Source organism: Gopherus flavomarginatus, chromosome 5, assembly GCF_025201925.1.
Source record: "Gopherus flavomarginatus isolate rGopFla2 chromosome 5, rGopFla2.mat.asm, whole genome shotgun sequence".
Taxonomy (NCBI): domain Eukaryota; kingdom Metazoa; phylum Chordata; order Testudines; family Testudinidae; genus Gopherus; species Gopherus flavomarginatus.
In genome coordinates this window covers 18,209,639-18,222,016 of record NC_066621.1, presented here as the reverse complement: position 1 = coordinate 18,222,016, position 12,378 = coordinate 18,209,639, and the positions used below count along the sequence as shown (strand labels likewise).

Genomic DNA, 12,378 nt, shown 5'->3' with positions numbered 1-12,378 from the left:
AAGCACGACCCCTTAGTTCTGTTCCCAGCTCTGCCATTGACTCAGTAACCGGGGGCAAGTTACTTTGCCTCTCCATGACTCAGTTTCCCCAACTGTAAGATGGGGATAATGCAGTAGAGCACTTGGAGATCTTGGAGGCAACGTGCTAGGTCAGGAATACAAAGTGTTATATGAAACCTGATTATTAATTATCCAGCTAGCAAAACCCAAGCATTCATTAAGTGCTGTGCATACCATTTAAAGTGCAAACAACTGGTATTACAGAAGAACCTGCTTCATGGAAGCCCGCACTTAAACCGGAGTCTGTTGGCGGAGTTCTAGGCAGGGCTGTGTGGAACCTTCCCTTTCACTGCATAAAGGCAGGATTTCCTCTCTGGAGCTGATTTCCCCTGCCCCACATCCTCTTCTGTGTTCATCTTCCAGGCTGCTAGAAGTCAGGCTGGGAGTTGAGAGGCCCATGGCTTGAACTGCACAGAGGTGCTTAGAAGTGGCCCTTCCTCTGGCTCTTGGTTAGAAAATGAAGCTGCCTCTTGGTTGGGGATTTGGTTCCAGCAAGGATCTTATGCAGGCAAGGAGGCCCAATGTTCCTGTGAACCAGTCTGTCCTTTGCTGACTCAGAGCCTAAACTGTTGTGTTCAAGAGGCAGGAGTCAAGAAGTCCAGTTGGTTTAGATGACCCTCCTATGAAGAAGACGGGGCGGCTGTCAGTCACAGCTGCTGCAGGATCAGAGAGCGTTTGTGTGTTTTAGGATGATGCAATAGTCAAAGCAGCCTGTCAAAAGCTGGCACAGTTCCAAACTCTGCTTGCCAAAGGGAAGCCATTCTAGACACCGCAACCATCTCCAGGTGGGGAACTCAATGGGCATGTGTGCCTTATAGCCAGGATGTCATTCTAACTAGAGACATGCAAATGTACACTTCACGTCTCAGTTTAAGTCAGACCAGGGCCTCGTCAGCCTGCAGTTGCTCCGTACATATTTAGGCCAAGATTTTCAAAAGCAGCTGGTCTGATATGTAGGAAATGCTGAGCACCTGCGCTCTGGAAACAGGCCCCTTTTAAGGTGTCTCAAGTTGGGCACCCAAAATCACCAGTCACTTTTGGAAATCTCAGCCCAAACCTTTAGACATTTGCTTTGTTCAGCAATGCAGAGTTCCAGGGACTTTGGGGGAAACCTTCCTTCCAGATCACTTTTCAGCAGCATGCCAAGAGAGCGCTCCCATATGCAAAATCTAAATGAAAATATTCAGTCTCCAAAGCAGTTTTCTTTTATATGAACTGAGAAATGCTTCTCATCCGGTGAAGTTTCCCAGCTCTGTGATGTGCAAAGTAAGTGCAAACAAACCCAGGTATCTTTACCCAAGTGCTTGCTGAGACCACTTTGCCTCCTATACCAGGTAAGCATCCCCAGCTGCCAAATCATATGGTTCACTGGGTGTAGACCATGTGGAGATGAATCCTGTAGGGAAGTGGGAGTTTCAATTGTGGAGTGTTTATCATTCTTAGGATTGGGCCATTGGCTGGAGGTCAGGCCCTCGAGGGGATGCTAGACTGTCACTCAACACCTAATGTCAGTGACAGAAGCAGCTTGGAGAGCAAATATAAAGTTCTGTGGCTATTGATCAGAAATAAACGCCAAAGAAAGTTGTTTATTAAACCCAAACTCTGTGTCCCAGGAAGGATAAGTTGTCTGAACTATATCTCAGGGTTATTCCTTTATGGATGTTGGCTGAACTGCTGTGCACCGCAGCAGGCAGCCATCCCTGCTGTCATGTTCTGACCCTCCTTTCTCCTGTGTTGCTCAGGCTTTCTCAAGCTCCATGATGGTTTCGAGGAAGGTGGTGGCTTCTCTGCTGGTGGTGTATGTGGTGGCCATGCTGGCTGAACAGATTGAAGGCTACCTAGCCTTCTTCACTCGCAGTGACATTGAGAGGATGCAGGTAACCCCTGAGCACCATACTGCAATGGCCAGAGCCCCATGTGGTGCAGAAAGGCGCATCCTGTGCATGCTTCCCGCACGTAGCTCATAGTTCAGCTCCTCTGAGCAGAGACAGGGCCTGTTTGATAGATGGTTTCATGATGGTGCCAGTCATAGATTTATAGAGTTTAAGGCCAGAAGGGACCACCAGAGGTAGTTTGACCACCTGTCAGGCAGAGGCCACTACATACAACCCAGCCACCTCCATTCCAACCCCAACCACCAGAATTAGACCAAAGTATCACAGCCCTCATGAAACTAAACAGTTTTGTGCCACAGGTAGAGAACAGGAGGCACCGAGGTGCACTAATGCCTGAGGCACCTGGGGTGGCAGGGAATTGATTGAATGAGAACATATCCAGATGACCCTCATCATCCACTAGGGGTCTGGCTGAGAGCAGCAGACCCATTTCTCTTATGCCTTGAGACAACCAGTCTCCAGAGGTGAAGGGCTAGTGTGCTAACCCACTAAATCCTCAAGTGCACCAGTGCCAGGCCTCACACAGCACAGGTAAGAAAAACAAGGGGGATTATTTCTTTAAGCCCGTATTGTTGGAAAAGTGGGGCAAGTTCAGGGGAACTGGCTCAGTTTATTCTCAGTGGTGCTGCGATGGAGCTGGTATCCCTTCAGAGGGTTCAAACCACCAACCTGTCAGGCAACAGCCTAAGACTGTACTTACAGGGTGATCGTCTACAGGCGTGCTCAGAGTGCTGACTTTGGCCCCGGTTCAGGAAATCATGTAAGCCTGGGCTTAACTTTAAACACACATTTATGTGCTTGCCAGAAGAGCAATGCTTTTCTTATCTGGGGCTTTCAATGGGAGACGAACCTCAGGCCAACCTAGTTCTTACTCATGTAAAGCTCTCAATGGGTCAAAGGTTCAGACCAGCTCTCTCAAGTCCATCTCTAGTGGAAATGTAGCTAGAACAGACTCCCCGTAGCACGACAGGTCCCATGGCAGTACTGGGATGAGCTTGGTAGGGCAATTTACAGGATCCTCAAAGAGTGGGAAGCACTTTATTCACCAGAGGACTTTGAGTGAAAGACTCAGGATTAGACTGCAAGAGTCAGGATTCAGTTGAACATAAAATAGGATAGTGGAAACAAAAGGCCCATTTACATTTGTCTGTGGATATTTTTTAACGGTTTTCTTTTATAATTGCTAATGGCTCGGATTTTTATGGAGAAGCTGCAGTCTCCCATCATAATTCTGCTGTGCCTCTTTGTTCTAACAATTAATTAACCGTGCGCCAAATAGGTTTCAGTTCTGGGACACGCATAGAGGAAAATCCTTTTCTTTTGATGTGAAACTAATGCTGTGAAAGATGCCAAGCTGACAGCCCTAGAGCCTAATGTTCTCTGTTTTCACACAGCACAGGCAAGCTCCTCACCCACCACCTCCACCTCCACTTCACTGATGTCTTTCATCTTGGAGAGACCATGGATCAAATCCTGGCCCCACTGAAATAATTAGCCATATTCCCCTTGACATCAGTAGGGCCAGGATTTCACACCCTGTCTAGGAATTAGCAGGGATGGCCTATTCTTCCCTCGGTGTGTCTGCTGAGCATCCATGCAGCCGCTTCTTTTGTGGAGCATGGTTATTCTTTACCACTGTCAGAGGCAAGGGGAAGTATATGGATCCAGTTTAAACAATAAGGCAAACTAATGAGAAATGGGAAGTAGCCATGAAAGCTTCCCCATTGTGTCTCAGCACTAGCCTATAGAATGTACACTGCAATGTATCATTCACCAGTAGCCCATACAAATTCTCTTCCTCCTGGGGTGCTCATCACAATCAAGGGTCCTCTGGGGCAAGAGGGGAGTCCCTCTTATTTTTTGTCCAAAATCTGCCTCTCTAACACTGAAAATACCCTTTTTAAAATTAAGTGTGGCAGTTAGGGCAGCACTATGGCCCCACCTCCAATAAACCAACCCTGCCTTGAACAACCACTCCAAAGACCCCCCCAGCGGGTTCCCAAAGCCATACATCTACTGGGTCACCCCGTAGTGCTTTAACTGAAAGGTTGGTTTGAGCCCAGTGCCCACCCAAGGGATAGCAGCTCTTTGACTTTTTGTCTGTATGACAGGATCTGACCCAGTGTCCACTGAAATCAATGGGAGTCTTTCCAATGGGCACTGGATCAGGGGAATATTCCTGCACTGGTTCCCAGTGGATGGACTAAAGGTGACTCATTAGGTTTCGCCGGTTTCTCACTTCTCTGGTTCAATGCCCTGTTCAGCTTGGCAGTTCTCACAGGTGAAGGATATATCAGCTTGCCCTCTTGATCTGCCAAGGGATGCGCTTGGTACCAATATAACAACTGGTGTCATGTCGGAGCAGCACCAGCAGCAAGGACAAGGCGTCACCAGTAAGGGATGATCCATGCAAAGGGAGCAGGGGATTTGTAAGGAAGGGAATTCCCATTTGCAAACCCAGGTCCAAATCCTGCCCCCTGCTCTTAGCCCAAGTCACTCAGCTTGGTGCTGGAGCACTCCGCTGCATGTGGATTCCCCTCCACCAGGTCACCTCACAGCCATGGAGCTGCTCCATAAACCCTACTCCAGCATGCGTCACCCTTTGCTGAACAAGCAGCCACTCTGCCCCACCCCGACCCTTGTCCCTGTGACCTTCCTGATCCTTGGTGTGTGTTCGTTACTGTACCTTGCCATGTAGCTCCAGGAGAAACAGAGGAACAAAGCGCAGAAGAAATCCCTGATATTGCAGAAGCGGTCGGAAGGTGGAGACATTACTGAGCTCTCTGACGTGGAGCGTGTGGACGAGGGCGAGATCATCAAGGTGAGGGGAATGGTGGCAGGGACCCTTAAGTATATGAGGAAACCACACAGGTGCAATTCAGTATCCAATAACTACGTTCGCTGACCAGATACAAACATATGAGGCCTATCTATATGTGTCAAGTATCAGAGGGGTAGCCGTGTTAGTCTGGATCTGTAAAAGCAGCAAAGAATCCTGTGGCACCTTATAGACTAACAGACGTTTTGGAGCATGAGCTTTCGTGGGTGAATACCCACTTCTTCAGATGCACATGCATCTGAAGAAGTGGGTATTCACCCACGAAAGCTCATGCTCCAAAACGTCTGTTAGTCTATAAGGTGCCACAGGATTCTTTGCTATCTATATGTGTACGCTGCTGCTCTGTTAGGTTCTGGTGGTTTCTGCAATAGAAGACAGTAAGTGAGTGCCACTAGCAGGCTTAGGAATTGTTTAAAGTGATACTATCCAATTCTTATAAACTGGACCCAGGCACTGAGCAAGTTTATATCAGAGGACGGGTGCAGGGTGCACCTCAGCCTTGAAAAATTGTTTCAAAAATTTAGCAGCTCAGCCCCTGAGTCTAATTCCCTGCCTGGCAATACGGATGGTGAAAAATCTACTGATCTTTTACTTGCCTCTCAATAAACACCTCCCACTGCTGCTCAGGATTTTGCAAGTCTGCATCTGGCTTTTGGTTTGGGATTTATCTTGATATTTACTAAAGTAGGCTTGTTATCACTGTGAATTGTCCAGCACCTTTGAACCTGCAGGATTCCTAAGGACCTTGTAGCGCAGGTACCAAGTTTACAAACTTGAGTCCATCCAGCTTCACTGTTGGACTCTTAAATCAGCGCTCTGGGGCAGAAAAATACCTGTTTTAAAACAAAAGAACATATTGGGCCATCTAGCCCAGCATTCTTCCTTCTGACAGTGGCCAATGCCAGGTGCTTCCAAGGGAATGAAGAGAACAGGGCAATCCTCATGTGATCCGTCTCTTATCATCCCATCCCAGCACTGGCAATCAGAGGCTTAGGGACACCCAGAGCTTGGGATTGCATCCCTGACCATCTTGGCTAATAGCTATTGATGGATCTATTCCCCATGAATGTAGTTAATTCTTTTCTGAACCCAGCTATGCTCTTGGTCTTCACAATATCCCCTAGCAATGATTTTCACAGGTTGACTGTGCATTGTGTGAAGAAATACTTCCTTCTGTTTTGTTTTAAACCTGTTGCCTATGAATTTCATTGGGTGACCCCAGTTCTTGTGCTATGTGAAGGGGTAATAAAGCTTCCTTATTCACTTTCTCCACACCAGTCATGATTTTTATAGACTTCTATCATATTCCCCCTTAGTTGTCTCTTTTCCAAGCTGAACAATCCCAGTCTTCTTAATCTCTCCTCATGCGGAAGCTGTTCCATACCCTTAATCATTTTTGTTGCCCTTCTCTGTACCTTTTACATTTCTAATATATCTTTTGAGAGATGTGGCGACCAGAACTGCACGCAGTATTCGAGGTGTGGGCATTCCACTAATTTATATAGGGGCATTATGATACTGTCTTATTATCTTTCCGTTTCCTAATGATCCCTAACATTGTTCACTCTTTTGACTGCCACTGCACATTGAGCAAATGTTTTCAGAGAACTATCCACAATGACTTCAAGATCTCTTTCTTGAGTGATAACAGCTAATTTAGATCCCATCATTTCATATGTATATTTGGGATTATGTTTTCCAATTTGCATTTATCAACACTGAATTTCATCTGCCATTTTGTTGCCCAATGAAATCCCTTTGTAACTCTTCACAGTCTGCTTAGCATGTATCTTGAATAATTATGTATCATCTGCAAACTTTGCCACCTTGCTGTTTACCCCTTTTTCCAGATCATTATGAATTTGTTGAATGGCACTGGTCCCAGTAGAGATCCTTGGAGTACCCCTCTATTTACCTCTCTCCATTCTGAAAACTGACCATTTATTCCTACTCTTTTTTCCTGTCTTTAACCCAGTTAGTGATACAGGAGAGGACTTCCTCTCTTGTCCCATGATTGCTCAGTTTGCTTAAGAGCCTTTGGTGAGGGACTTTGTCAAAGGTTTTCTGAAAGTCCAGGGTTTTTTAGGCATCTGTGTGCTGATCGGAGCCCTTGGAGGCACGTTTGTTCAGTCACCCAAGTTAGAAAATTGGGCTCCTCTATTACAGCCCAGGGATAGCTTCACCCACCAGGCAGTGCAGCCACTTCTGAGTTGGAAACATCACTATTTTTCATCAGCAGCAAAAGGGAAGGAGAAAGAATGTGGATCCATGGGAAATGTAGCTGAGTAGGATGTAAAGTCTAGCTGAGTTGGAATTTGGCCAGGATATTAGTTAACGCATCTGCTCTTCCAAAACTGTCTAATATTAGTGTCTAAACACTGAGCATTCTCAGTCTTAAACATTAAATACCAGGCACATCCTGGTGTCTGACCAGCACCCCCAAATATGGCCTGAGCAACTCGTTCATTTTTGTTACATCCTAGCAACAGCTGTCCTGAGGTGCTGGATGCAGAAATGTGCCTCGTCCTACAGCTCTTACTCAGGCATCGGAGTCAATAGAACGACTGGCCTGAGAAAGAGTTGCAACACGGGGGGTTATCAAGTTCAAGGATCACTTTCTCCTTTGGGACCTCTGCTAATTGCAGAGGTCATATGCTGTTCGTTGCCAGTGGCCTATCCGGCCTACATTTCCAAGCGAACATCTGGATGACCCAATGGATTGAAACTCTGGGACTTCTAGCAACCCAAGAGTGAGTAAAGAGTTCAAGGACTGCCCTCAAGGCCACTTATCTCTTGTGAAGACCCAGTTCACGTCAATGTCCACCATTTTAAGGGTCGGGGCAGCTCTAGACATTTTACTGCCCCAAGCACGGAGGCAACCTGTCTGCCACCCTAGCGGTGACCGGCAGAGTGCCCCCCATGGCTTGCTGCCCCAGGCACACGCCTGGAGCGCTGGTGCCTGGAGCCGCCCCTGCTAAGGGTGCAGTCCCTCTTCCCATTCATGTCCATGGGGAAACTAGCATTGATTTGAATGGTGCATGATCAAGCCCCAAATAGGAGACTAAATCAGCCTAGCTTTAGTCCATGTGATGGAACTTACAGCTTGTTCCTCGTGCTACAACTTCCAGTGGCTGGCTACGGGGTTGACGGAGAAAACTCCAGCAAGTTGTAGCACTTAATTCTGTGCACAAGATCCCTTGTTCTTCAACACTGACGAAGTAGGAGGTGTGGTTATCCATCTCCCCCTACTCCATTTTCCCTTTTTTGTTAACCATGCTTTCCTTCACAGCTGACTGCTCCTGGAGAAACTGGAATGCGGCTTGACGCTAGTCAGCTGGAAAAATACCAGCACGTCCTGGAGGAACTGCTAACTGAGATGCTACTGGACGCTCGAAACGGTACTGTAAGGAACATGAACTGTGCCTCTCTCCCTCCCCTAGTGATATTTGTATTATGGGAATGGCTTTTGTGTCATGTTTGCTCCCTTTACAGAATCCTCATTGTCCCCCTGTTCCACCATGGATACACTCTGCGCTTAAGAATGTTAAGCTCCCTTCTCATTGCCCAGACAGTCTCTCGGTGCTGCTGTCAATCGTTACAGTGACATCGCACCATTTCCAAGCAGCCCCCTTGGTCCTGCACCCCGCATTCATGTCCCTCCTCCGTGGCCAGGGGACAATTTTGTGAACACATTGTTCCAGCTGTTTGAAAATGTGTCTGCATAAAATCAAGGCGGAGGAGCTGCCTTCTCCTCCTGAATGTGCATTAAGGGCAAATCGCACATTGCAAGCCAGCCCAAGTGGGGCACTGAATAGCTAAGGGGAACTCAGTGGGAGTTAGGTACCTAAATACTGAGTTTTTGAGTCTGCTTCTCTCTTCCATTAAGACCAGAGTGTGGCTCATCCTACGCACCAACCCAGGGGACTAAAAGAGGCTGTAAGACCCCCCCTTACTACACTGAGCTGTCTACTCACACCAGGGGTACCAGCGCAGAGGGGACAGCAGCCTCCATGGGGCTGTCAGTCCACATACATATGCGAGTGGAGCTTCAGCTCCACCCCACAATGCAATCAGTGCAGTTGTGTCAGCATGCTGGGGACATCCTCTGTGTGTCAGAGATGGCATATCTATGGGTGATCTTACGGTATTAAATGTTATGCATCATTGTGGGCCAGGGATTGTATATGATTCCCTGAGGGAGCCCTCCAGTAGCTAAGAACAGGGGTGAGTGATGAGGCAAATTCACCTCACGAGAGGTCCCACCCCGGGAGGGCTCACCTATACTGGCTCAGACTGGATTCTCTAGAGACTAGAAGACTTTTGGATAAATAGTCTGAGTTTAAAGTGACTCTGGGCCTACTTTCTGATCCAACAACTGGATAGGACCTTCTGTCCCAGGGACACCCTAGTCCTTCCTGGAAAGAGTTGGAAGGACTTGACCTATTCATGGGGGTTCTTGTTCTGAGCAAAAAGTATTCTGAAGTTATAACCAAAGAAAAACCCCGTGGTGGGGTTGGAAGGGCTGATTCCTACCAGAGCCCTTGTTGAACCGGGGGGGCAGGGGGGCATGATCTCTGATAGGCTTATTAGCACATGTGTAGGTTCTTTTAGTGTTTAATGTTTTCTCTATAATGCTTTCGCCTTAAGAATAAATGTGCTTGCTTAGAAAGGGCTGTATAGTAGCTTGTACCTGTGGGCAATTACGTTCCTTTTAGCCTCTGGGAAGAAGCAAAGCAGATCTGTTTAGTCAGTCTGACTTTCTGAGGAACTCACAGTATAGGCAGGGGACTGTGCAGCCTGCTAAAACCCGGTCAGGAGGGAGAGAGAAATCCATCTGCACCCAGGAGAAGAAGCGGCTGAGAGCCTAGAGGGGATGCCCTTGCTGGACCACAAGGGGAAAATATAGATGCAGTCGTGACACATTGCACCAGCTGTAAGCCTGACACCGTGTAAGTTCCCTTCCACTCCACAGAGGAGGAGAAACTGGGGGACACAGTCTACTTCCCAGTCTACTGCTTAGACAGCACAACTCAGCGCTGTTCTGTACATGGGGCTTATGGCACAGCCATAATTTAGCCTTTGCTTTCTGTCTCAACACCTACTGAAGTCAAAGGGAGACTTTCCATTGTCTCCCTTGAGCATTGGATCGTACCTTTATAACAGTTACATATCAGTGTGGCTCCAGTTTTTTCAGTGCAAATATTCTCTGGTTACAGGGGTCTGACAGAGATCAGAACCAGGCTCTTGGTTTTGCCAAGGTGTAGGTATTTTGGGGAACGTTGCTGTACATAGAAACTTAAGGGCTAATTGAGGTTCTAATTGTTCGGCCCAGAAGTCAATGAGGTTTGCCTTAGTGAGGACACAGGGTCAAATCACACATCTCTTATTCACACTGTTGTGCACATACACAAGTCGCCCCACCAGTGGGACTACGTGACTGAAAGCTCAGCAGAGCAGTATGCAAAAGGACTAAACAATCCAGCCCCAAGTAAACAGTGAGTAACAACTAAGGATCTCAGGCTTTAGAGTGAAATTTTCAGTAGAATGCAGCATCCATAAATTAGGCCACTTTGGCCAAACTGCTCAGCACCTGCAATCGAGGCCAGATTTTCAAAGGAGTTAGGTGTTGAGCTCTCTGGACTTCTGGCCTCTATTCAGGTGTCTGAATGTGAGCTGAACTCTGAAACTCAGGCCCCGATTGTGTTGCTGAGCACTTGAAAGCCTAGCCCTGAGCTCTTCTGATAAGCTGGCCCTCGGTATGTAAAAACTAGAGGCAGAAAAATTCTGTGACAGTAAGTTATTTAGTCAATTTATGCAGGCACTGTTGGGGAGCAGTACAGGATTGTGATTTACAGTCAATTCTCCAGGGCTTTATCCAGTCTAGGTTTAAATAACCCTAGCTACAGGGCTTCCACCCATTCCGTGGGATTACTGTTCCAATTCAACTGTGCTGGTTTCAGTTTGTCATCATTTCTTCCAGAGTGGAAGTTGAGGAGGGTGGGGATTGCACATAAAGCTGTAAAGGGCTGAAAATTGTACGTAAGGCTTATAAAGGATTGGGAATTGTATGCAAAGGATTGGGAACTGTGGAGTGAATCTTGTATAGAACTGTATAAGGCTTATAAAGGACAGGACATTGTACATAAAGGACTGGGCAGTGTATGTGTGGCTTATAAAGGACTGGAAATTTTTTATTTATTTTATATATATATATATATATGTGTATGTATGTGTGTGTATGTATATATATATACATACACACATATACATACACACACACATAAGCCTATGAAGGACTGAATTTGTTCTTTCCTCGCCTTGCAGGTAATTGATATCCTCAGACCCAGAAGAGCAGGGTGATGCTGCCTGCTGGACTACAGGTCTACGCTTCTGCAAGACTAACTCAGTGAAGGGCTGCAAAAGAAAAAAATCTGATGTGAGCTAATAAAATGTGCAGATGAATTAAATAAATGACTTGTTTCTTTCAAATGTCTTTAATAATCAGACGACAAGCTCCAAGTGCATGAAAGAATCAAAATGGCTCTACATCATGATGCTTTCTAGGTATATAGAATAGCAGCTTTTGTCTGAAGAGCTCAAGGCACGTTGCACACACTAAGTAATTAGGGTCATTCACCCCAATGTGGATAAATATTGTTGATCTTGTTTTACAGATGGGGAAACTGAGGCAGAGGGTGGTTAAGTACTTGCCCAAGGTCAAACAGCAAAACCCCTGAGTTCTGACTCTCCATCCCTGATCTAATCACTAGAGGATGTTGCCTTCAAGAGCTTGGAATAGGCCCTGGAGTCCTGACTCTCTGCTCCCCAGTCTGACCACTAGAGGACACACGCTCCCATAGCTGGGAACAGAACCCAGAAGTCCTGACTCGCTATTCCCTGCTTTAATCACTACAGAACACTCCCTCCTACTGGACCACACATCATGATAATACTGGCAATTCACCATAACTATATGAAGATCCATCTTACTGACAGTTGCACTTTACCCATAGCTACTACACTGTGAGTACACATGGCTTATGGTCCATGCTCACTTCTGCCGTGCAATAACACACACAGATCCGTGTTTATTTCTACTTTGCAAACACAACTGAATGTAAATGATTAATTCCATTGTCAAGGTTTTTTCCCCCACTTTGAACTTTAGCGTCCAAAAAGTGGGGACCTGCATGATCACTTTTAAGCTCAATTACCTGCTTAAATTTGGTACGCTGCCACCAGCCAGAAGTCTGTGTCTGGCACACTTCTGTTCCCCCCAAAACCTTCCCTGGGGAACCCAAGACCCAAACCCCTTGCGTCTTAAAACAAGGAGAAATTAACCATCCCCCTCTTTTTCCCCCCCAGACTCTCCCCTCCCTGGGTTGCCCTTAGAGGCTACACAGATCCAAACTCCCTGGATCTTAAACCAAAGAGGAATTAACCCTCCCCCTTCCTTTCCCTCCACCAATCCCTGGTGAGTTTAGACTCAAGCCCTTGGATTCTAAAACAAGGAAAAAATCAATCAGGTTCTTAAAAAGAAAACTTTTAATTAAAGAAAGAAAAGGTAAAAATTATCTCTGTAAA

At 46.5% G+C, this 12,378-nt stretch overlaps 1 protein-coding gene across 6 annotated transcripts in view; it reads left to right on the top strand.

The window, feature by feature from the left end:
• The window catches only part of MLN (motilin), a 53,539-nt gene extending 42,294 nt beyond the window's left edge, over positions 1 to 11,245 (top strand). For all 6 annotated transcript variants that reach the window (XM_050953125.1, XM_050953127.1, XM_050953124.1 and 3 more), the window contains 4 exons: positions 1,803 to 1,937; positions 4,654 to 4,776; positions 8,084 to 8,192; positions 11,119 to 11,245. In XM_050953125.1, the coding sequence (XP_050809082.1) occupies positions 1,803 to 1,937; positions 4,654 to 4,776; positions 8,084 to 8,192; positions 11,119 to 11,126 (375 nt within the window). In that variant the 3' untranslated portion in view covers positions 11,127 to 11,245. The remainder of the gene's footprint in view (positions 1 to 1,802; positions 1,938 to 4,653; positions 4,777 to 8,083; positions 8,193 to 11,118) is intronic.
• The last annotated feature ends 1,133 nt before the right edge of the window (positions 11,246 to 12,378 follow it).